Genomic DNA, 24,947 nt, shown 5'->3' on the forward strand with positions numbered 1-24,947 from the left:
CAATACCAAGGGAGCACCTTTTAGGGGTTCTTTCTTCCAAATCCACCCCTCCTCATTTGGTTACTGTATACACCCTCACTGCAAATTTATTTAGCAGAAACATTCTCATTTGATGGGATATTGGTCTTAAAGGAGTCGGTGGAGGGAGATGGTGACCACAAGCTAATTTTGGTAAGAATGAGCCTCGCTTTCATGAAATTTTGAAGTCACATGACAAAAATTCAAATGCCTTTTTGCCATGAAAACATTTATTTGGAGAAAGAAGACCTGGGTCTTCGAAATTATCTGTGAAAATAAAAATTCTGTGAAAATAAAAAACTCAAACATGAATTAATTATGAACGAGCAGCTGACAAGGCTGTTACATAAAGAATCTACTGAGCTATTGAATCAGATAATTTAAAAATTTTTTTCTAATCTGATAGCCAGTGTAAATTATTGTTAATTATGCTTTAATGCTATTTAGTCACCACCTAAATTTTGTTTACATTTTCAGTGAAGTAGAATTAGAATGGGGTCACTCTTACTGTTTACAATGCACTGAGTGTCCTGTGTAATCAACATGTAATGTACACGTGTGCCTGTTATATAGAACATGGAACTTAATTATATAATTTCAAAGGATTGCAAATTTTAATGGTGGTTGTATCTTTGGTTTTATGAAATTATTAGTTATACCTATGATTTATTTGAGGCTTAAGCTTTGAAGGTACTGGGATCCCTCATTCTAATTTGTCTCTATGGAAAATACCCTTGGCTTTATGATGATCTGCTTTTAATGCAGTTCCCAGGAATGCATTCTGGAAAAAACAGGAACCAACACAGACTTGTTTTTGTAATAAATAAATTCTCTCTATTTATTGACAAATATTGATAAATTACACATCTGTTTCTATTTATGCATTCTGTACATGTTTATGTAAATAATATATTGACGGAAATCTTAAGTCTCAAAACTAATAACTGAATTTTGAATATACAATAAAATGCCAAAGTCAATCCCATGCCTCAGTTTTGTGGAGCTTCTCTGTAACTTTGGTAGCCCAGCCCATCTCTTAGAAGCTTTGGTGCTTGAAGCTGGAGAATTTTCTGTTTCCAGCATCAGGGTCTCCTAAAGGTAAAGCCAGAAGCCCAGGGTTCTTAGATAGTGTGCTTCTACCTGTCTGCCTGTCTGCCACCTTCGTTAGGGCCTCATGCCCTAGGACGGATGCATCTAAGATGGTCATCCTAAGAGCAGAGGATGGGGAAGGGTCTGGCCCAGCCACTCTCAGGGGGCACGCACTATAGGAACCATTCAAGGCAGCTGGACAGCGTTATATCCAGAGGTCATTAAGCATGTGCTTCCTGACTGAAACCTTTTTTGGTGTCATGAATCATCCAAGAGTCTGGAGTCCAGCTCCCTTACCCTGGAGCCCCTGGGATGTTAGGCCTAGAGTAAGTGTTTGTGAAATCCAGGCTCAATCTCTTCTGAGTATGGGGCAATGGAAAGATGCCGTCAGCATTCAGGACACGGTACTCATCTCAACTTTTCTGTTTAGTCCTTGGAGCCTTCATCATCTCATATATAAAATGCAGGGGGTGGACAAGAATTAGGTTTTCAAATCAAAATCCTTTCTTCATACACAAATTTCCTGGGAACCCCATCGCACATACGATAGGATGGGGAACAGGTAGATTTGGATCCCCCATCTCTGCTCATTAATATTATAATACAATAATGACAATATAGTGATTATAATATGTAATATTATAATGTTGTAATGTATTATCCATTCTAATATAATAATTACATCCCTGGAAGGAGCCTTCTTTGCAGCCTAAAACCCGAAGCAGCTGGGCCAGGCTTTTTCTTTCCTTTTTTTTTTTTAAGATTTTATTTATTTATTTCAGAGAGAGAGAGCGCACAAGCATGAGGTGGGGGTAGGGATGGGGGAGCAGAGGGAGAAACAGACTTCCCACTGAGCAGGGACCCCAATGCGGGGCTCGATCCCAGGACTCTGGGATCATGACCTGAGCTGAAGGCAGACGCTTAAGTGACTGAGCCACCCAGGCATCACTGGGCTGGGCTTTTTCTTCTAAATCTATGATGGTGCTTGGTCTTCCCCCTCCTTAATTTTTATAAAGCATTCATAAGACTCCTGTGAACTAATTCTCCAGATGATTTGCCTCAGAATCACGCCGGTCCACTTACTTTCAAACCTCTTTTGCCTAAAACTTCTATCCTAAAAGGAAAATCTGAGACTCCACCCCCTGTGAAGCATCCACTGTGTCCCGGCAAAGAACGAACCTCAGAAACCCGACTGACTTAGCCTCAGACCCCTGTCCCCTTCCTTGCTTTCCTTCCAGATTGTCTTTCTTCACTTTGGAGTCAGCCGTTCTCTCGACCCATGCAAGGAATAGGGACTGCCAGTGATTAAGTATTCACTGCGTTTTCTACGTGTTTCTATAGATTAATTCTGCCAACAGTGCTACAACCTTTAGAGAAAGAGAAAATTCTCAAAATCCTACTATGTGCCAGGCAGGGGTCTGTTGCCAGAGGCCCATGAATAAGGACCACTGACAAGGTGTCTGTTCTCCCGTCAGGAGCCAGAAAATAAACAAGGGGACAAAAGTACATGAATTAGACAAGTGTAGATACTCGCCAGTGCCGTAAAGAACATAGAACATAGAGATGGGGCACGGGTGTGTACCTTATCTGGAGGAGTCAGGGAAAGCTTCAAGGAGGTCAGCCCCGTGACGTGGGACAAGAATGCCGAAGAGGAGTCTGTCATGTGTTGATCTGGGGGAATGTGATGTCAGGCAAAGGGAACGGCGCATGCAAAGACCCTGAGACAGAAATAAGCCTGGCGTGTGTGGCTGGTGCTCAGTGAATGTGTGGAACGTGATAGGAAATGGGGTCAGTGGAGGAAGTCAAAGCTGATAGCGATTCAGTAGTTTTAGATGTTATTAGTCAAGTTACTGACTAGGTACTGGCGTGGTGGGAAGCATTTTATAGGAGACCCTGTGGGGTAAGTATCATTTTCCTACTGTACTGATGGAGAAGCGGAGCTGAGAAGTTAACCTGGTATTTCCCAAAGGACGCAGAGATTCCTGGGAGCTGGAAGTGGGACCCAGACCCTGCCCAGGCTAGCCTTTCTCCCCCACGTCACTTGCTGAGGGAGCCTGACCCACCCAAGGCCTTTGCTCTTTAGCAGCAAGAACCATCCCTGAAACCGACGAATCCCTCTCTTGTACACCTTTTCCCTTTTGCCTCCCTTCTTTCTCCATGGAGTGTTTGCTGTCCAGACAAATAAAGATGCACTTATTCAGTGGTTCTTCATTGATTTTAAATAAGCTAATTCCAGATACCATCTAATTAGAAGTAAAAACCAATTCTTGGCCAGCCAGAAAGTGGTTTCCTATGAAAACTATTCATTGTATCAGAAATAAGAGGAAATTTGGTCTGGTTAGATAATCAGGTTTTTTTTTTTTTTTTTCCTCATGCATTTCCTTATCTCCATCCTTCCTGACATCATCCTTCTACAACTGATGTTATCCTCATCTGGACCGGGCGTTCAGCTCTGAAACACACTGTTTCCCTGATCAGAACCCCGCAAGGATTCTCCACTGCCTACCAGATGCTGGGCCCCGCATCACTTTTCTAAGCCTACTGTGTAGTTTTATCTCCAGTCATTCCTCTGCATCCCAGCAAAGCAAACAGCATGTTGTGCATTCCCCTTTGCATCTCATGGTCAGGCTGTTGGTCCCGCTCTTTTTTCCTCTGGGCGCATGGACCCCAAACTCCCTTACATGGTCCCTCTCAGAGGACACCTTCTACTAGACGTCTTTTCCAGCCTCCAGAACAGCATGAGGTTTTTGACCTATTCCAACCCCAAAAGCACTTTATTTGTTCTTCTCCTATGCTTTTCCTTATGGTTCATTAATTATGTACATTCTGAGCTTCCCTACCGGATTTTGAGCTCCTGGAGGAGTGGCCAATTCCTTGTGGGTCATTTTTTTGTTCTCGTGCCCAACACAAGTTTTTTATGCCCTGGAGCTGTCCAACAAATTCACTGAATTTGCTCCTTTGGAAGAATTTGGAGCTTTTCGTTGTCAGCAGAGTCCATGCTACGCTCTCCCAATCGCGCGCCCGCTCGGCCGTGTAACCCTCCACCCACTGCAAAAGCTGCAGCCTTCTGATAAGAGGAGAATTTCTCTGTGACAGTCTTGAATAAAATCAAGATGTTTATCATATCTCTTATAAGGAGCAAAAGGGTTAGGGTTTTAAAATACCATTATTTCCCTGATTTATGGCAAGGTTTTCTTTTTCTCTTTTGGTTCGTGTCTGTCTCTTGAAAAAGAAGTTAAGCTTAAAGTTTTGTATTTGCTGAATGCAGTGGGGAATCAGACTGAGGTTGCTCCAGCCGTGTGACCTACTAGAGAACCCTGGCCACCATGTCACCGATAGTGACATTTCTTGAGACAGCACAGAGCACAGAGTGATTGATGGCTGGGCCGGACTGTGGGTGTGGGATGGCCACAGTGAGTTCCTCAGGCTAAGATGTGGTATGGCGTGCTCAAGAGATGGCAGAATCTGTGTCCTCGTCCCTCAGTTTTCTAACGGACTTGCTACATGGCTGCCCCTTTCTGGCTTAAGTTTTGAGAAGCGCTGGGCTTTGTCATTAGGGAGACATGGGTTTAGATTCAGGCTCTACCAAGTGCTGACTGTGGGTGACTTTGGGCAGGCTCCTGACTACCTGAGCCTCTCTTGCACAGAGATAATGATGACGCATCCCCCAGAGTGTTGTTGTGAGCCCCGGGAGGGTGGAAGCCCATAACTAGTAGAGCATAGGCATGCAGGAAGCGCTCGCTGAGGGGGAGCTGTTACTATTATTACTCTGGATCCCGTGAAATGTGAAATTCCGAAGCCACATGGAGAGTCCTATAGAAAGGGTGTTGAGACACCAGGGGCAGGGCAGTGGTGAGAATGGCGGTGCTGGGTGTGTCTGTGTCAGTCGTGGGACCCGGAAAGGGACAGGCTGTGACCCCCATGCAGGAGAAGATGCAGATGATGTGGGAGTTGGTTGCAGAATCGGAGAATGTACAACGTGATGAGCAGGGCCAGGAAGCCGAGATGTCACCCTGTTGTCTTATTATGGAACACCTAAATGTCTCTTCATCTGCTCCAGTTCATGAGCTTCCTAGGCAATAGTCACACTCCCCCTGCCAAGAGGTGAAGAGACTCAACTTGAGCACCTAAGATAGGGCAGTGCCTCCTTGGCCCTTTACGTATCGTATTCAACCTTCAGAAAAAGTATTGGCTGGATTGAATCTTGGCTTCCCAACTTGTCAGTTTGTTTGGGCAAGTTAATTAGCTTCTCTGAACTTCCATTTCTTCAGGAGTAAAATAGCGTTAATGTTACCAAACTTACAGGGTTGTATAATTTAAATTTAAACTATGTATATGCTAACAATTAGAATACCCCCAGGCAGATAATTGGTAGTTTTTATTATTATTATGTTCATGGTTATTTTATGTGATAACCCTCATTTTGTGGATAAATAAAACGAGGTCCTGAGACACTGAGCTCCTGAGCCGTCATACAAATAATAATGAGCCGAGCCAGGACACAAACCTAGATCTGCCTGTCTTGAGGATCGTTACCCTATTTTCCTGCCTGTGTAGAAGGTAAGAGACAGAAGCAAGGCCATCAAATTTGAAGAGACACTCCCTCCGAAATCAGAAGACATTTTACAACATGTGGGTAACCTGTAGCCTGGATGGATAGTCATTTAAATTGGTCTGGAGCCTTGGATGAAAGGTCAGACATTATCTGTGTTTTTTAAAAAAAAACTTGGTTGAGACCAGATAATTTAATTTCAGTTGAGTCCTTCTCAGTATTGAATGACATTAGGGGCTTACGTCATTTCATTCCAGCCTCAGTCCCCTGAATTAGCATGGTAATCATGCATATATAGTCTCTGGTCAACAGGGTCTAAATGGGGGCTCATATGCCATTGCTTAATGATGAAGTTCTTGGCCAGAATACAGGCTGACCCCCTCTTCACCCCACATTCTTCCCTCCAAAGCCTATGACAATGTCTCTTTATCATCCTCAGAACTTGCCACGGAAGAGCCTGTGATTCATCCATTACTAAGGCTTTGTAAAAGGGAAGTTGAGCTAGGGTTTTCTAATTTCAAGTGAAAAGCCCCTTACTGGTTGAGCCGAGGCACCATTTCTGGTGGGACTTCTTGTCCCATCCAGCCAGAGAGTGGGCAGTTGGTCAAGGGGATGTGAGTCAATGGAAGGAACCAGGAAAGAGTAGTCTTACTGGGCTCACCCTTATTACTGCATCTCCTCTCCTCAACACAGAGCCTTCCGGAAACATTGAGCTTATAAAAGTAAAAGGCCAAAGTCATTCCAGAATTCTGTCTCATCTAATAGTAGCCCTTTCTGTGGAGAGCAGTCTCTATTTATTTTCTAATTTCCTGGCATTTATTTGCTATTCAAACCTTCCTATTGCGGCTGATGATTTCACTTGCGGTAGGCTGTGTGATGGAAAAAAAACATGGATTCTGATTCCCCCTGGAATTCTGCCACCAGTTGAGTGGCTTCTGGCAAGCCACTTCCCTCTCTGAGCCTCAAATTTCTCCCAAAACAGGTGCCCTAGCCTATTGCACAGATACCAAATATTTTTTATTCACTTGAGAAGGGTTTTTATGCTTCCAGAAGAGAGAGAAATAAATTAATGTTGTTCACTGGCCTTGGATGGCTTCCATGTTAATAGGTGGGAAAAGATACAGTCCCTAAAACTAGAAAGCCAGGCAAAAAGTGCTAAGTCCGGTGAGGTTAAGAAACCATATGCTAAAATGTATAGGATTGGGCAACAAATGCCAAGTATCACCATCATGATCATCATCACCATCATCATCATCATTATTCCAATACTCTCGGTGGAAGTCATTCCTTATTTCTTTACCCTCTATGCCTCCTACATTCAGTTTCCAAATTCTCTTCCTTTGAGAAGTCTTTTATCTTGTCTTCCCTTTCTCTGCCACCTGTCATTCCCTGTTCCCTCATACCAGATAACTACACTGTTTTCTAATTCTTTTCCCTTTACATCTGTCTAGGCTAATGTGTTTTTTAAATTACACACATACATACAATAACTAAAAAAAACAAAAAATAAAGTAACATCCCCTCCCAATTTTCCATATGCTGAACATTTTCCATATTCAACAACGCTCCTGAGAAACTTAAAGTGGTTCCCAGTTGCTCATCGGTATGTCGTCCATGCCCACAACACAGTCCCACCTCAGAACAGAACGAGTACCAGTGGGCCAAGTCCCACTTCCTTCTCCAATGGTCAGGTCCTTACGTGGCCGTTCCCTGCTCTGCTGCAGCCCACTGTGTTTTTCTCCCACCGCACCCTAGTTAAAGCCAAAAGTTCATGGGTGACCCTGTCTGTGAAGCCTAATCCAGGCCACCCTCGTCTTGGTCCATAGAACCTAATTCCCTGGAGCTAAACCCACAGTCCCTGAGGAAGGATGCTCTCAGATCTGCACACAAAACAGAAATTTCCAAACCAGGGATCTCAGCATAAAACCACCACCAACAACAAACAATAGCAAGTAAAAACACCCTCTAATTGACAAAGACCGACCAGTGCATATAGACAGTGTACTTAAGATAGTATCTCAAGAGATATAAAAGGAAACAACCTTATTAATCATCCTAGGAATGTAAGGAGTAATTGCTATCAATTTCATTATTACCCTGAACTTCATTCAGATAGACTTTTATAAAACACCTGCTATTTAATAAAATTCTGCTAGGCGCTAATAATGGGGAGAAAAACCTCAGGGCTTGCTATGGTGGTCTCTGGGAGCCCTATCTTGGGGCGGAATAAAAAGTAGAGGAGACTCTCTTGCTGCGTGGTGGGTCTGCTTTACCATGAGTGACCCTCACTGCAGCCACCCTGGACTGGTGATTAACCCTCTGGCTGGATGTGCAGACCCACACACCAGTGCCAGTGGAGAACTGGTGAGTTGCTTTGGGGAGGACCCTACATGGGCATCTTGAGAGCTTAACGAAGCATCATATTGACAAGGTCATCTGCAAAACCAAATACTGTTCACTATGCATCAGAAAGTTTCATCTTTCCCTTCTCCTCATCACGTGTAAACTACACTGCAAAAATGTATTATAGTTCTAACATTTAGGGCACGATAAAACTCTTTGAGAGCCAGATAAAATCTCTGGCCTTTCCCCTAAAGATCTGGACGTATGCACAGATTGTCAGATACATTTCCAAGAAGCTCATTTATTCTCTGAAGTAGAAACCCAGGGTCAGGATGAAAATCCCTGCTTAATGCGAGGCTGTGTTGGTGGATATGACAATATTGACTTGGTGACATCATAGAGTCTTTTTCCTGTCTTGCCTCCAGTTGGTGAGATATTTATTTCAAAGCTGTAAATACAGCCTCCAGTACCACTGTCGTGTGTCGAGTGATTTGTCGTAAAGATCATATTTCTTCTTGGAACATCTTTCTTTCCCCCAAATAGCTCTGTGGCAATTCTCTCATAAACTGCTACAGACTCCCCCTGAGCTAGATAAAGGAGTGTGTCATTGCCTTCATTTACGGACTCCAAGGCAAGGTCCAGAAGAGTCTGAGCAAATGGCTGAGACCTTGGGGGAATCACTGAATCCATTCCGAAGTCAGAATTCTTTCACTCAGTGGAGATTTGTGTGTCGGGCACTGTACTTGGCTCTGGGTCTGCCAAATCTCAGACTGCTAGCTTGTTCCCAAGTCTGTTCCAAGAGGAAAAAGACTGTTCTCTTTGGAAAGTCACTGGGATGAGTACAGCATCCCTCACCCAGTGAGAATACCTTACATTTTAATAGCACCCATGAAAGCTGTTGACAGTTTCCAGAAGCAGACAAACTGGATTCAAATACGAACTTCAGGAACTTAAACACTTGAGCTTTAGGGTTTTTTATTAGGAAAAGTAAAATTATTTCTAAAGCAAGCATCAGCAAACTACTGTGGGCCACATCTAGCCATTGGCCTATTTCTTATCACCCTTGAGCTAAGGGTGCTTTTTACATTTGCAAAGGGTATAAAAACAAGCAAAAATCAACAACAACATAAAACTAAACTGAAAAAGAACAAAAAAAAAAAGAAGAAGAAGAAGGGTATGCAACAGAGATTATATGAGGACGATAGGACCTCCCTGCCTGAGGAAGTCAGCCCTATGATACTAAGATGACCTAAAATACTTACGTCTAGCCCTAGTATAGGAAAAGTTTATGACTCCTCTTCTAGAATCGGGATGCCTGTGTTTGATTCGCCAACCTCTGTCTCTAACTTTCCTCACATGTCGGGAAGGAGTGATAATAGCACTTATTGCTCATGATGCAGGATTACATACCAAGCTGAGACTGGACGCTGGTCTAGGGTAAACACTGAAGAAGTCTTAGCCATTGCTATTAAAATCAATATGACTGTCATCACCAACGTTGTCAATACCAAAGGTGTTTGTAGAGTATCAAATGAGACAGCCTCTCTTGAACACCTAGCACGGTGCCCTTCTCATGGAAGGCACTCAGTAAATGTCAGCTACCCTCGTTACTCTCATCCCCATCACTGTTGTGGTTTTCAAAGCTCTTTTGCATACATCATCTTACCAGAAGCTCCCATCAACGCAGCAGTTGGTGTTAGGATCCCCTGCTAATAAATAAGAAACTGGAGCTCAGGGAAGTGAAGGGATAGATGCTGAGCCCGGAAGAGGGAGAATAAGGACGAGTGTAGATTTTGCATTCTGGACCAGCCTGTCCTCTCTCCACACCATGCTGCCTGTCTCATAAAACATCTGAGGATCTGTTGTTTGTTAGTTTTCTCCAAATGATATACTTTGAGTCCAGGGAGCCTGACAAGACAGGCAGACATTACTGTGTTCTTCCCTGGCAAGGCTCTGCAGACAGGAGGCTGGGATAATTGGATTCCAGCCATTTGATCTTAGGATTGCATATGTAACCAGCCAACTGCTGATGACCAAGCCTAATGGAAAAAGCCCTGAGCAAACAAACACAGCCCCCCTTTAGGACCTCATTGTTTATGCTGCAGAGAGTGAAATCCATCAACAGCAGCCTGCACCCTCCCAATAGTTCCATCCAGGACAGAGCCAGCTTCAGAATGTGCCAGACTTCAGTCTGCCACTAGGGACCAGCCGAGGTACCTGCCGTGGGGAAGCATGAGAGGAGGGGCCAGGACATTTTTGACAACAGAGCTGGTGTGGTCAGATGAGTACTGTATTTTATTTGGTTTGGGCAAAAGCCAAAACACATTTGAGCAAAAGTACGCCCTTGGAGTGATGTGTAAAGCAGGTTGTTAAGATCGTAGTGGTCTATAGCCTGAGAGTGAATTCATGACTATACCATTAGGGAGCATTTCAAAGTTCGCTCATGGAAAGAGTCCTTGTCATTTCCGACCAACATCAACTGTAATTCAGCGTTGACTCAGGTTCTCTTTAAGGCCGTAGATGCAAATAGACTCTGTTGTTGGACGGTGTGGACAGTCGTGCAAATGACCCTTAAGGAGCTTCCGCGTTGCCCCTGGCGCAGAGGGCAGAAGAACTGGAGGTGCGCTTTGTAGAGGGGCGTTGGCCCGCGAGGGAGAGCTAATGACCTGCCTCTGCTCGCGGCAGCCCCTGTGCTCTGGAAACAGCCGTGCGACTTGTTCCCCACCGGTTGTCCCGGAGACTTACATAGAACGTCAGACGGAGGAGGAGGAGGACGAGATGACCTCCCTGCCCAGGGAAGGCAGCCCTGTGGGTCGCTGTGTTGAGCCAGATGGAGTCTTCTCGTAAGAGCCTGTGGCAATGATGTCGGGATATTAACTCAGTATTTGTGAGTAAGACCCTTTTAAGTAAGCGTTCCTCTAAGAGTAACAGGAGTGCAGCTCTGAGCCATGATTCCCGGATCCCAGCTCCCGGCCAGGCCGCTTCTCCCTGTCTGCCACCGAGCCTTGTCTGCTCCGCTTTGAGCTTCTTAACACCTGCTGCCAGGCCGCTGGCTGACCACCAACCAGTGCCCGGCCGGCCACGTCACCCTCCGAACGGCCGCCAAGGCAGCTCGCCTCGTGCGGCTTCCTGTGTCTGTCGCAAGCTCGGGGCTGAGGCCCTGCCTGGACTGAACATGCGTGAACTTAAGGAAGGTGAGCCTGACCAGTGAGCGGGGTCTAGTGTGATCGTTTAAAGCCTTCGGCTCAGGTCATGATCCCGGGGTCCTGGGATCGAGCCCCGCATCGGGCTCCCTGCTCACCGGGAAGCCTGCTTCTCCCTCTCCCACTCCCCCTGCTTGGGTTCCCTCTCTCGCTGTGTCTCTCTCTGTCAAATAAATGAATAAAATCTTTAAAAAAATAAAAAAAAATAAAGTCTCCCCTGCTGTCTGGGCAGAGGAAGGCAATGAGTGACGTATTTTTCACTCAGATCTTCACACCACCTCATGGGTGTGTGGTGAGTACAAAATAATAATGGATATGAAAGGGTTTTTGTAAGATCATGATCTGCAGTACAAACATAAGGAACAATCTCTGTAAATAAAAGCAGACTCTATCGGACGTGGTTTTATGCGATCAGTCCAGCCAGTGAGAATGCAAACAGCGAGAGGTCCCCGGAAGACTGTATTGTTAATCCAGCAAGGGTGACATGGACAGGGGACAGTCCATAAGGTCTTTAAGTACAAATGATAAAATTTCTGAAAATCTAAATTTTTATTTCCTGTTAATATTTTAAATTTCATCTTAACATTACTTCAGGGTGTAAAATTAATCACATCTCCCATTTCTAAGGATCGGGCCGTGCAAAAACGTGTTTGTTAAGAATTACATTCTATTCTAAGATTTTCACAAGAAAAATTTTTTGGTTTTTTTTGTTTGTTTGTTTTTTGGCCACAATCTGCTATGTTCAGACATGTCTATAAACTTCCCCCCACGTTGCACTCTCAAAAGTTCACTCATTGGACTCATTAAGGGTTATAGAGAAGAAAAGCAGTATGTGGCTTGCATTTAAAAAGTAAATATGTGAGAGTGGGACGCCTGGGTGGCTCAGTCGTTAAGCGTCTGCCTTCGGCTCAAGTCATGATCCCAGGGTCCTGGGATCGAGTCCCACATCGGGCTCCTTGCTCAGTGAGGAGCCTGCTTCTCCCTCTCCCTCTGCTGCTCCCCCTGCTTGTGCTCTCTCTCTCTGACAAATAAATACATAAAAATCTTTAAAATAAAAAAAATAAAAAGTAAATATGTAAGAGTAGTTAAAATTTTAATTAAATAATTGAGGATATATATATATATATATACACACACACACACATGCATATACACCCCCCCCAAGTATTAGTTATTTGTAATAGTTTATAGTTCTGTGATGCTGTGAGTAATCCCAGCCCTACACCAATACTTGGAAGCACAGAATTGGGGGTGGAAGACCCAGAGTGAAGGAGTGGTTTCGGGTCCTCTTGCATAAAACACACCATGGCTTCCAGTATTTGAACGGCTGGGTTCTGATAGTCTGACTTCCAGGGAAGTATGTCAGGCAAACAGATACCCAGACATTTAAGTCTTCAAATGATTATTTATGGCCTAATGAAAGTTTCCGAGTTTCTCAAATTTTCATTCCAGCATGTGTATTATTGAAACTGAAGAATTTCACAGAATATTCAGAATATTCTGACGGTAACCCTTAGAGAGCTTTGTTAGTGAAGGATTCGGAGGCGTGTCATGGCGCTAGTGAAGGGCTAGAGAGAACCAGTTGAAGGAAGAAAAAGTTGGGGGTCCAAGTTGCCATTTAATCATGTCATTAACTTAAAGTTTGCTTAGAGTAGTGCCAGCTCATATTTACTGAGCACCATGCACGTGATGAGCATGCTCTGTTTCAGTTAACACTTGCTGTGCTTTGCTCAGTGATTTCTGTGTTACAGATGAGGAACTTGAGGCATAGGGAGGTCTAAGGTTGAGGGGCTACTGAGTGGTGGAGCTGAGATTAGAATTCTGGACGTTTGACTCTCAATCAGCATTGCCTAGCTAATAATGATCAGTAAGATGAGGAAGTGGCCCCGAGAGGCTTGTAATTTATCTGGAAACATTCCAGGTCAATGCACATACAGGTTGCACTTAATAAGCTACATCAAGGACTGTCACAAGGCAGCTTATATTGTCAAATAAGTTACAGAAGCAGGAAGCGCTGTGTTTGTTTACAAGAAAGAAAGGGATTATCATATTGGGATGGTCAGAGATAGCTGAATGGAGGAAGTGGCCATATATGCCCAACGATATTTTCAAAGATTCTTCGATGGAGACATATCATAGGAGATGAGCTAAAGAAGAGAGAGGAGAGCTGAAGAGGGTATGTTCTGTGCTTTTTAACCTTATGGTGAATTATTTTAATCAGATTGCCCTTAAAAATCCCAACTGCAGGATCCTGGCTTTCTGCTTGGCCTCTTGTTTCATCTGAAGTGGAATTTGATGTTTGCTAAGGGAAGACATGGGCAGAGTTAAGAGAGCCTTTTAGAGCCTAGAGCCCTGAAGGGGATAGATATTCGGGTGGGGTTTCTAGTACAGGGGTTTGGGGGTGTCTCTGGCAAACAGGAGGGAGCCACGGACGGCTCTTCCTTCTTGGAATGGGACCCAGAGCTCAATAAAAAAAGAGCCTCATTGCTTGCCTGGCCCAGAATCTGCCTGGGGGGTGGGGACACAGGCAGTCCAGGATTTTAGAAGCGAGGCTTAGAGACTCCTGATTCTCACAGTTTAAAGGTGTGTGCTTCTGAGTCAGAGAGCCTGGGGGTCAAGTCATGTTTTCCCTCTGGCTCACCAGATTATCTTGGTCAGATTGCTTCTAAGCCTTAGCTCCTCATCAGAAAATGGGAGCAGTACTCCCTGCCTCATAAGTGGTGGTGACTATTACGTGGGATCATTCCTCATTCACATAACAATGCGGGATAGGACCTGGCCCCCATAAGTACTCGGGAAATGGCAGCTAGTGATGAGGAAGAGGAAGAGGAGGGAGGAGGGTGGCTTTCAGCTGTCTTCATTGCTGGGTACCTGTGGACAGGAGACTGAGCTCTCTATGCCTGGGTCCTTCCTTGGTAAATCCAGGTGGCCACCTGCACAGTGACCCTCCCAGGCTGCTGTGAGACCCGCGTGAGATGCCAGCTAGAGAAGTGCTTTCTAGACAAACAGTGTGACGTAACCATGTTGGGCAATAAGTATGTTCCCCACTTTATCCTCCCCTACAGGCACTTTGAGGCTACTGGAATATTCCTTTAGGCTAAGATCACCTGTCCACTCACTTCTGTGTTTTCTTTCTTTTTTCTCTCTCAACTTCTGCTTGGCTCTCCCTCCTCTGTGGCTGTTTTCCGTTTCAACTAAAAGTGGCTGTCCCTCTGTCTCCAGCTTCCTCCTGCTCTTCTGCAATAGACCAGTTCCTGTCTGACTCTGAACGTGCTCTGTAAGTCTGTCACTGTCTGTGTTATGAGTCTGTCTGTGTCTGTCTCGTCACTTCTTCCTACACAACGTCCTTGGTCTCTGCCTGTTCTTCTGTCTTCACTGGGCCAGCTTGTCCGATGGACACATCACCTGCCATGGAAACATCACAGTTGTTGGCAGACGCCCGCCACGCCCAGAGCTCCTTCTGGACCCTGATTGCTATTGATCCGAAGGCCAGGGATACATATGGTTTGGGAGGTTTATTTCATTTTATATTCTTTAATTTTTAGATTTTGTTTGAGGCTTCTTCCCTGTCCTGGGAGCATAGGCTTCCCAAGGCCTCTGGGAGATGAGCACCTGCCAGAGCTCGATTCAACCCGTGAAATCGTGGTCCTAGAGCTTCTGTCATCTGGGTAGTCCCAGGTCCCCATTCGTGCTGTCTCTCCTTGGCTATAAGTGGTGAACTCCTTCATCTTTTTTTTTTTTTTTAATATTTATCTATTTATTTGAGAGAGAGAGAGACAGCACAAGGGCGAGCGGGGTGAGGAGCAGAGGGAAAGGGAGGGAGAATCTCAAGACTCCGCACTGAGTTTGAGCCCAACACGGGGCTCAATCCCACAACCCCGAGATCACGACCTGCACTGAAATCGAGAGTCGGCCACCTAACAGACTGTGCCACACGCAGGCACCCCACCCTTCATCTTTCTTAAACAAGTGATTGTGACTAAATCAGGATGAGGGGAGTTTTTTGTAGTAGTTTATTAATGTTTTATTTGGAAACACATTTATATCTGTAGAATAACAGTCCAGAGATACTACAGAACATTCCCTTATACCTTTCACACAGCTTCCCCCTAATGCTAACAATTTACCCAACCATGGATCTTTTATCAAAGCTGGAAAGATTAGCATTTTCCCAATACTAGCAGCGGAACTACAGACTTTATTTGGATTCCCCAGTATCAAAACAGATCTTGAGCCACTTTATTCAAAGCTGTGATTTTGACTTTCCTTTGTTAAGCCACCCTGGTATAGTCATGGCCTAAAGAGACGATTGAAACGTTTTCATCTGCACCAATGGCCCCTGTTGGTTTCACTGGGTCGATTTCTGTCGACTTTCTTATGTTTCTTTGCTCTTTGCACACATTCACTGTCCTTTTGTCCTGCAGACAGTCTGTCCCCCGCTGGTGAGCTCTGCTCTGCCGTGGGTGGAAGAAGTACCAAGCTCTCCAGAGTTATACACAAACCAGGTGTAAATATTCTCTGAGTGAAAAACCAAGGAAGGCTAAGAGAAGCCAACGTATTTGTGACAACTACTCTGATGATTCAGAGGCCTTAAAAAAGAACAAACAAAAACCTCTCAATCAGGTCTCTGGATAGTTAACGACACTGGATGCTTGATCTCTAGACAAATGACATGTTGTTAGTAAAAGACTCACAGAAGCTCCCACTAATTCACACCCCTCTGGTAGTTCATTTATTTTCTCTTGATGCCTCAGGTTTTTCTGAATTAGTCACTTAAAGACAAAAGGTCCTATCTTTCCAACGCATCCTGTTGTTTCCTTCTCCCTCCCTACGCATTCTTTCTTTGGCTCCTTGAGATCTCCGCTATTAGTCTGCTTGGGCGGCCATAACAAACTATCATATATTGGGTGGCTTAAACAACATTCATTCCTCACAGTTTTGGGGGCTGGGAAGTTCTAGATCAAGGAGCCAACAGATTCGTTTCCCAGTGAGAATCCTCTTCCTGTTTTGCAGGCAGATACCTTCTTACTGAGTCCTCACATGGCAGAGAGAACCAAAGAGGGAGAAAGCGAGAAAGTGCTCTGGTCTCTCTTCCTCTTCTTATAAGGGCACTAATCCCATCATGGAGGCCCCACTCTCAAAACTTTATCTAAACCTAATTATCTCCCAAAGGCTCCACCTCCAAATACCATCCCATCAGGGGTTATGGACATATTTAGGGTGGGACGCATTTAGTCCATAATACCCTAGGTCCTCTACCAGCTGGAAAATATCCCTTTCTTCATCTTCAGACTCCCATCTTCTCTGCCAGGGTGTTTCCAACAGAACGACCCCAGCCCATGATGTGATTTTCGTGCTAAGGTGGCTTTCTCAGTCTCCTACCCATGGAGAGATTGAGAACCAGAACTACCTACAAGCAGGGCCATTTCCAAATGTGGAAAGGACCACACACCCCCCCCCAGGAGCTATGGAATGGAACATAAAAGAATGGAAAGCACATCACAGATGCAGAGATTGAGCAGTGCAACACACAGAGCCGAGTGAGGACCAGGGACAGAAGAGTTCAACGTCTTTTGTGATCAATACAAATGCCAGGCAATGTCGGGGAGGATTGTCTCATTCTGTAATCCATTCATTTCATTCCATTTCTATAGATTCCATGATATTCTGCACTCTGTGTGAGGTGTTGTGAGCTCTGCAGCAAGGATTAAGAAGGAATAAGGTTGAAAAGTGCTAATAGCAAAAAGGGCTTCAGATTCTAACACGTGTGGATTTGAATCGTGGCTTTGCCCATTGCTGGCCGAATGACCTCTGGCAAATCTACAGACCTCTGGCTTTGCCCATTGCTGGCCGAATGACCTCTGGCAAATCTCAGTTTCCTCATCTGTGAAATGGAGATATATAAAATAACAGCGCTGACATCATAGAGTCAGTGTAAGCACTAAATGCAATAAGATTTTCAAAGCACTTAGCATAGGGTCTGGTACAGAGGGCTAAAAGATTGTTACCTCTTATAAGATATGGACCTTGCCTCTCAGGAGTGTTAGGAGGCCAGAGATATGTCCAGGCACCTGACATTAACAGATAATTTGTATTTCTACAGACAATAAATGCTGAAGGATAGTTTCGAAGGCTTCTGGAAGGCCTCCTGGTGGACATTGAACTGAGTCTGTAAGGATGGGTAGGATTGGAATGTGGCAGAATTTGGGAAGTGACTGTAGACATGGAAGACAAGGAGCACGGACATTACATCATTTAGAACACTTTTGCCTACAAGGACATTCTAGAATGCCTAACTAAAATTAACGTAAGAGGTCATTTATACAAGATAGAAAGTCCAGAGTTGGGTAGTTTCAGGTTAGGTTAATCCATTGAGTCAACAGCAGCATGGAGGACACAGATGCTCTTTATCTTTCCACTCTGCCATTCTCAACCTGTTCGTTTTCATCCTGGGATGATGTTCTCATGGTCACAGAATAGCTGCAACAGCTCCAAACACTGCATCCTCCTCACAAAACCATAGCCATAACCAAATGCTAGAAGATAAGGCAGACTCTTCTTGCACTTGTGTTTTATTCAGGAGGAAAACATTTTTCAGCAGACTCCCCTAGCAGACCATTAGGTCTTATCTACCAGGAGAAGATCACAGGCCAAGCCCTTAGCTGCAATGCATCAAGCATTTTTGCCTCCACTAAGAGACATGCTCTGTCAGAAAGAGAGAGTATGGGCACATGCTTTAAAGGACATAATTCATAGTGTCTACCACAGGCTGTAAATCCGTTCATGCTTCCTGAAGAAAAACAAAGAGAGATTGGAGAGATAAGGAGACAGCTCGTGGATCTCCAGAGCAGGAAGTTTCTTGGCTTTCACTGGGGCTAAAATAAGGAATGGGGTGCTTTCAGGGATTAGTAGTCCTCTTTCCATCTCTCTGAGGCCATAATCTCTGGCCTGCTTTGCACTACACATCAACTTCATTCTTTTCTCTTTCTGGACCACCTTTCTCTCTTCTATGAACACACGGGTCAAACCTGGCTCCCTCAGACAGCCCCACCCATTCTCCGTTCAAGCAGTAAGAGCCTGATAGTGTCTTGACATCACATCTTTTCTGGAGATGGAAGAAGAGTGCTCTAGCTTTGGCCTCCACTATGACCAGGGTGAGCCTGCTGCAGGGGTGGGGATCATTCCTCAGACTGTGGGGGAACAAGGGCTGATGCCACAGCTGCATCCTATGGTGAAGAAGCACATTTGGGAGATTGCGGGCCCCTGAAGGTATGGGGTGGGGGTGTGAGGGGAACCCACTTAAAGGAAACACTCCCTGTTTTGGAATAGTTATAAATACCTGTATAGAAATGGACACCTGGACCATAATGTGGATTTTGATCCTGACTCCACTGATAACCAAGGGGAGGGCCTGAGGCCAAGGTCCCTTACCCACCTGCAATACCTGTTTTCAAGTGGCAAAGATAAGCTAGTCCAGAGTGGAACAACCAAGGAGCTGAGGAGAGTAGAAACTGATCTGTGAGGAATGTTGAGGAACTGGAGGTGTCTCTAGCAGAGAAGAGAGGCTCAGGGTGGTCAGGGCCCTCTCGTGAATGGCATCCACTTAGTTGCCCCTAAACTCAGGCTCACTGGGACATCCTTCTCAGTGGGTCCCCACATGCAATCCATGATGGCGTCCTTCCCATCACTCTCTGTAAGGTTCTCTTTCTCCTTCCACTGCTACTAGCCTTTGCTCATGACCTCATCTTTCTTGGAGGAAGGAGCCTCCACGCTGGTCTCAGTGCCCTGGTCATCCCTCCCACTTTCCACGGTGCAGCCAGTATTCATCTCAGTCTCTGTCACCTAAGGATTCAGCCCAACCTCTTTAGCCCAGCTTTTAAGACCCCCAATAATGCCACCTCACCCTCCCTTAAGCCTCATCTCCCAGCACCCTCACCCACCATGTAGGATATATTCTTAGAACATCCGCCCTTCCTCAAACAAAGCATACCACTCTGTGCTCTGTCCTGCCACCACGCCTTTGCCTCGCTCATGCTGGGCCTCAAACTCCCCCATTGCCCCCATGGCTGATGCATCAGGGGATCCTTCAAGATATATCCTGACTCTGACTTTTTCTCAACACCCCCACTGGTCCCATCCAATATCTCTGAGCCACCTCTGGACACCTTGAGAATCATCTGTGGCATGTAACGTAATGGCTGTCCTAAGAGGACCACATCCTAACCCCCAAATCCTGGGAATCTGTTACCTTACATGGCCAAAGGGACTTTATAGATGTGATTGAGCTATGCATCTTGAGATGGGGAGATTATCCTGGATTGTCCGGGGCAGGTAGGTGGGTGGGGGGGCGCTGTACTCGCAAGCACCCTTACGTCGAGAGGCGGGAGGGTCTTCAGTGGAGGAGGTGTGCTGATGCAAGCAGAGGGCAGGGCAATGTAGCCATAAACCAAGGCATGCAGGCAGCCTTTGCAAGAGGCAAGGAATGGGGTTCTCCTCTAGAGCCTCCAGAAAGAATGCAGCTCAACCCCATCCTTTGACTTTAGCCCAGTGAGACCCATATTGGACTTCTGATCAACAGAACTGTAAGGTAATTAATTTGTGCTCTTGTAAGTCAATGAATTTGTGGCTATTTGTACAGAAGCAATAGGAAGCTGATATACCTCCTAATTTACCTCTGGGTTCCCACTCCAACCTCATTCCAGTCCATTCTATACACCACAGCTAGAACGTTCTTCCAAACAGAAAGTCCTCGTGCACCTGCTCTGCTCACAGCTTTCTGTGGCTTGTGGCTGAGTGAAGCCATCCAGGGTGTGCTGAGCCTCACCGAGTCCCTGTGCTCATCTTAGACTGATATAGCCTGTTCTACTCGAGAAGCACTCACCTGGCCCTGTGGCAGCCGTCTTTTGGCCAGCCTCCCCCTCCCCTTGCCTGCTTAACCCCTACCTACCCTTCAGTTCTCATCTCCATCTCTTCCCGGGCTATGGGACCCTGACGCCCAGCCTCACCTCTGTCCCTGTGACAAGCGCTCACGGCAAGCCCAAATGCCTCCTGTCCCAACACCTCCTGTGGCTGTGACTTTGCATCTGACTGTGGGTCTCCTGCACCACTCTGCGGGCTCCAGGAGGACAGACACTGTGCAGACTGTCTTCACCACCCTCCTGTCTCCGGGGCATGGCCCAGTGCCTAGACTGTGGTAGGCACTGAAAATATGTTTTTAAATAAACAAGTGGCCGAATGAATAAACGCCTAAGACTTGAAAGTCTCATTCCTCCCAGCCTCAAGAAAACACCCAATGTGAGGTCTTTGTTCCCAGGTGATGGGGCTCCAACTTCGGGAAACTCTGCTTTAGGGTTGAATCCCTTTAAACCCATGCACGTTATATTTTAATAATTAAAACATCTTGCAGGCACCCCATGTGAGCACCGCCATGCTGGGGACGGCTGGGGTGATGTGGAATAAAGTCTAATCATTTCCTTACAATGCCAGGCTGGGCAGGCAGAAGGGGCTATTTTATGCGACTAATTATGGCATCCAAGCTGCTCTAAGTGCGATGCTAATTGCTCAGTGAATGAATTGTAGACTCAGGTAATTACCAAACCTAATGTGGCTCCCTTCATGTTTGAGTAAATTAATGCTACAGGCGGGAAGCAACCCCGCTTGAAGGGAGCTGCCTCCTGCCTCGCCGTTGCTTGGGAAACAGCGGTGAGTTTTTTCATCTGGGCTTGAAAATGCCCAGGTATACACCCACACATCTGGGGTCTGCCTTCCACCGGCACAGCTGCGAAACGACAAGGAAGATCTTACACCAAACAGAACCGAGAGGCTTTTGCCACTCTGACAGATGACGGGCTGTCTCTGGGGCTCTTTCTTTATCTGTAAAGCCATCATGAAGTTTTCTTTCAGCTCTGTGATCGATTGCTAAGTGAACAAACATCTGGTCGATTACTAAAGAATGGATTTCTGCACCGAATCCGCAATCAAGTACTGGCTTCAAGTTTTACATCCAATGTCAAGGAGCAACAGTACTCATAAATATTTATGGAGTGCTTACTACTTGGCCGTCACTAATCTAGTAAGAGTTTTGTGTGCATTATCTCATCTAATGCTCGCAACAACCCAGAACATTTGTAGTAATTCACAGAGTTAGTGAGTGTCAGAGCCGGGCTTTACCCAGGCATTAAGAGTCTGTATTCTTAAACATCCCATGTGTCGTACTTCTCGGACCCTGGGAAAGTCACATTTTTCTGAACCTTGGTTTCCTTAACAGTGAAGATACCAGTACCTACTATGTATCCAGCCCTTTGCTCAGCCCTTTCGAGATGGTAATTTTATCATCACAAAGAAGCTGTGAAGTAGGTGGAACTGATCTCCTTGACCAGGTCACACAACCCAGTAGATGGTAGAGTCGGAGTTTGAATGCTGTTCGGTTTGTCTAAAGTATCGTGTGCTTTCTTTTTCCCCACTATTCCTCAAATTGAGGATGTGTAGATCCCCATGAATATGCTTATAGACTGCTGGAGGTTCATGCATCCTACTTCAAGAAACACAGCATAAAGTTGGCCACTGTCAGTGCTACATGAGGGTGGACCTCACGCAAATGTGTGATCTGAATTCACAAGGCGGTGTGAGTTCATAGGGTAGCCATCCAGATCACCCCAGATCTGCTTAAATACCCGTCATATACTATGAAAGTGCAAACACTGACTTAAAGATCTATATCTCATAGAGACTCGGGAATGCATACCCAAGCCCAGGGAGTACCTCTGTGGGCCAGACTCCATTGGGGACACACTGGGGACAGTCCTGCCACTGAAATCTCAGAGCGGTTCTTCCATCCTGTGTGTCCCACCCACCACACCATGGTGAGGACCCCCCACCCCACAGGTGTTGTAACTAGAAAGCATACCCTTCTGTCTACCCCCCATCTCTCAAAAAGCTGCTGCCCTTCAGCTGTGCTCTGGGTAAAAGGGAACCTCCACTTGCAATATCCCCTCCAGTTCCACACCTCTTCTCTAGTCATTCCTGAACAATCTGCTCATTGGCACATGAGAAGCTGATGCTTGGGAGAGAGGAATGGCTGCTGGACAGGCGTGCCTATACTCCATGAAAGCACATTTACGTGATCGGATGTATCAGTTTGCCTTTTCAACCAGGACACCCTTTTCATGTGAACTTGGTGTAGGAGAAGGTGCCCTTGATGGCCTGTGAAAGGAACTTATTGGCCCCAGTCAGGGAAAAGGGTCAGGAGTGTTAAGAGTTTTGAGGTCAAGAGTGTGGGCATCGTGGACACTGTGGCCTTATATCAATCGCTTAACTTCTCTGAGTCTCGGTTTTCTCATCTATAAAATGGGTTTAAGCAGAGTAGGTACCGCTTAGAGTTGTGACGAGTAAATGATACCAATGAAAACAATGTATGTAATTACAGAAAATGAGGCCTGGAGTACATCTTACTTCCTCAGTCATGTGAGCTCTGTCTGAAGCTACTGCTACCTCAGGGTTGAGGGGACAAGGCAACAAACAAAGAAACGAAACCGAAACGTAGAGGAGGGACCCCCCGGACCAGAGAGGCAGACCTCCGGAGAGGAGGCACTTGTCAGCCAGCGCTGCCATCTCTGAGGGGCTGCCATGAAGCTGCTTTCGCAAGAGTTGGAAAGACGGCCAACTGGACTCCGCTGCCGGGCTCAAGAAGCCTGGCTGGGATGGTGGCCGCAGGAGGAGCAAGGCCCTTTTCCTTCTTCCAGGATGCCATCCTCCTGCAGCGCCCCCTGTTGGAGAAGCCCGACCGGAGACCCGTACAAAGCTGACACTGTTCGCAGCATCCTTCAAAGCCAAGCGTAGAAGAGTAGTTTTGAGGCTGAGCATTAATGACTCCGTAGCTGGAACACTGACTTCCCGAGGTCTTTAGTCACATACCTCCCCGGGGCACCCTCCCTGGTCACCATCATTATAAGTATGCCCTCTTCCTTTCTAGAGCCATTTCCAGTCTATTCTTCTCAACGCTCATCCAGCAGGTGCTTGTGGTTTTCCAAGTCCCATGCCCTCCGCTAGCCTCAAGCCCAGCCGCAGCTACAGTGGGCAATTCTGGGAGAGGTCAGACTCACGCCCTTCACCTTGTCTCTCTTCCTCAGCTACCTTCTGCTTCCAGCCAGCTCAGAGGACTTCTTATTCTAGATCAGGGTTTCTCAGTCTTCGCACTGTTGACATTTGGGGCCAGGTAACTCTCTGTTGTGGGACACTGTGCTGTGTATTGCACGGTGTCTAAGCAGCACCCTTGGTCTCTGCCCACTAGCTGCCCTCGCCAGGACAACCAAAAATGTCTCCCAGTTGTCCCTGTTGAGACCCACTGTTCTAGGTTCGTACCTGGTCCATGGGTTGTGTGAGAACCTGGGCAGTGGCATCAGATAGAGTTTGACCGACTTTACCTTCACATATTAACCTTTATTCTCTTGGGCAAGTCACTGAAGCTCTGTGTCATTTTGCTCAACTGCAAAATGAATATAATACTATCTTCTATTGTGACGATGAAATAAGGTAACGCTGGACTGGGTTTAGTACGGTACCTGGTAAATACCAATCGATCAATACAAGTCAGCAACAATTTATTATAATTCAAAGCAAAGCATTAATGTAATTCATGAGAAATCACCACCAAGTTGACTGTCAACATATGATGCCAAGTAACTGGCATGTGTTTATTTGTTCTACTGAATGGGCTTGACATTGGCCTTAGGGAAGTGGTAGCGCTCCGAAACTCTGTAGAAATTTCGTAAGGATAACTGCCAGATGCTGGAATCTGGGCTACTGATGATAAGACCCACTTGCAACTGAGATTGATTTAAAGGCAGTTAACATATGAGTGCAACTGTGTGATCCTGCAGACAAATAATAAACACTTGTCAAGTAGGAAATTTCACTGTGATGCTTAGAGTCAACAGGCTGTTTGATTCATCTAATTGATTTACTCTCCCAAATGTCACCAAAAGGAATCAAAGAAACGAATACAGTGACTATGTCTTTCAGACCCTGAGTACTTTACGAATCTCAGCACTTTGATAGTACTGGATCCAGAACCCTCCCTGGTAGAGGAAACTTAGTGTACGTAGTGCTTGAGGTAGTACATAAAGTCCATTTTGATGATTACAAAAGAGCCTTAGGCTTTGTTGGGAGGAAAGAAGAAATCTAGGTTCTAGTCCAAACTCTGCCACTAACTCTTTGCGTATTCTGGGCCTGTCATTTCCTCCAGGCCTTCAGTTCCTTACTTTTAAAATGAGCAATTTGGATTCAGTTCTTGATGTAGATTTTGCATGAAGTTCCTTCGGGAATACTATGGAAGAAGGCCTTCAGTGGGTTGGCTAGATCAATAGTTCGAATCTTTTCTGGAACCCCAGGGTTTTGGTTGGGTTCAGGGTCTTTAGAGGAAGTTCGATGGGTAGAACGCTTAGGCTCCTTTTTAGCTTTCAACCAGAGTTGCTGCTTTCAATTGGTTTGCATAGTAAGATTTCACAAAGGTTTCAAATGGTTGATGCCCAGCCCCACCTCACCATGCTCTCAGAAACAGACAGTAGAAAGGAAGTCAACAGTAGTGGGAACACTCTCTTCGGTGCATTTGAAGGACGCCTGTAGAGTTCTCATGTTTTCTTTCCTTCCTCTCTAGGTACACAGTTCTGCACAGTGGACATCACCAGGAACTTGAGAAACTGCCCATACACAATGACCCAGAATCCTTGGAATCATGCTTCTGA

The 24,947-nt window shown here is 45.7% G+C and overlaps 1 protein-coding gene across 1 annotated transcript in view; it reads left to right on the top strand.

Annotated features, from left to right (window-relative positions):
- Nucleotides 1–24,947, top strand: part of HTR4 (5-hydroxytryptamine receptor 4) — a 90,216-nt gene extending 65,269 nt beyond the window's left edge. Inside the window, exon 6 of the mRNA XM_045864686.1 lies at nt 24,860–24,947. Within this exon, the coding sequence (XP_045720642.1) occupies nt 24,860–24,947 (88 nt within the window). The remainder of the gene's footprint in view (nt 1–24,859) is intronic.

The sequence above is a fragment of the Mirounga angustirostris genome, unplaced genomic scaffold, assembly GCF_029215605.1.
Source record: "Mirounga angustirostris isolate CCGP_5_RB_7025 unplaced genomic scaffold, mMirAng1.0.hap1 SCAF_7, whole genome shotgun sequence".
Taxonomy (NCBI): Eukaryota; Metazoa; Chordata; class Mammalia; order Carnivora; family Phocidae; genus Mirounga; species Mirounga angustirostris.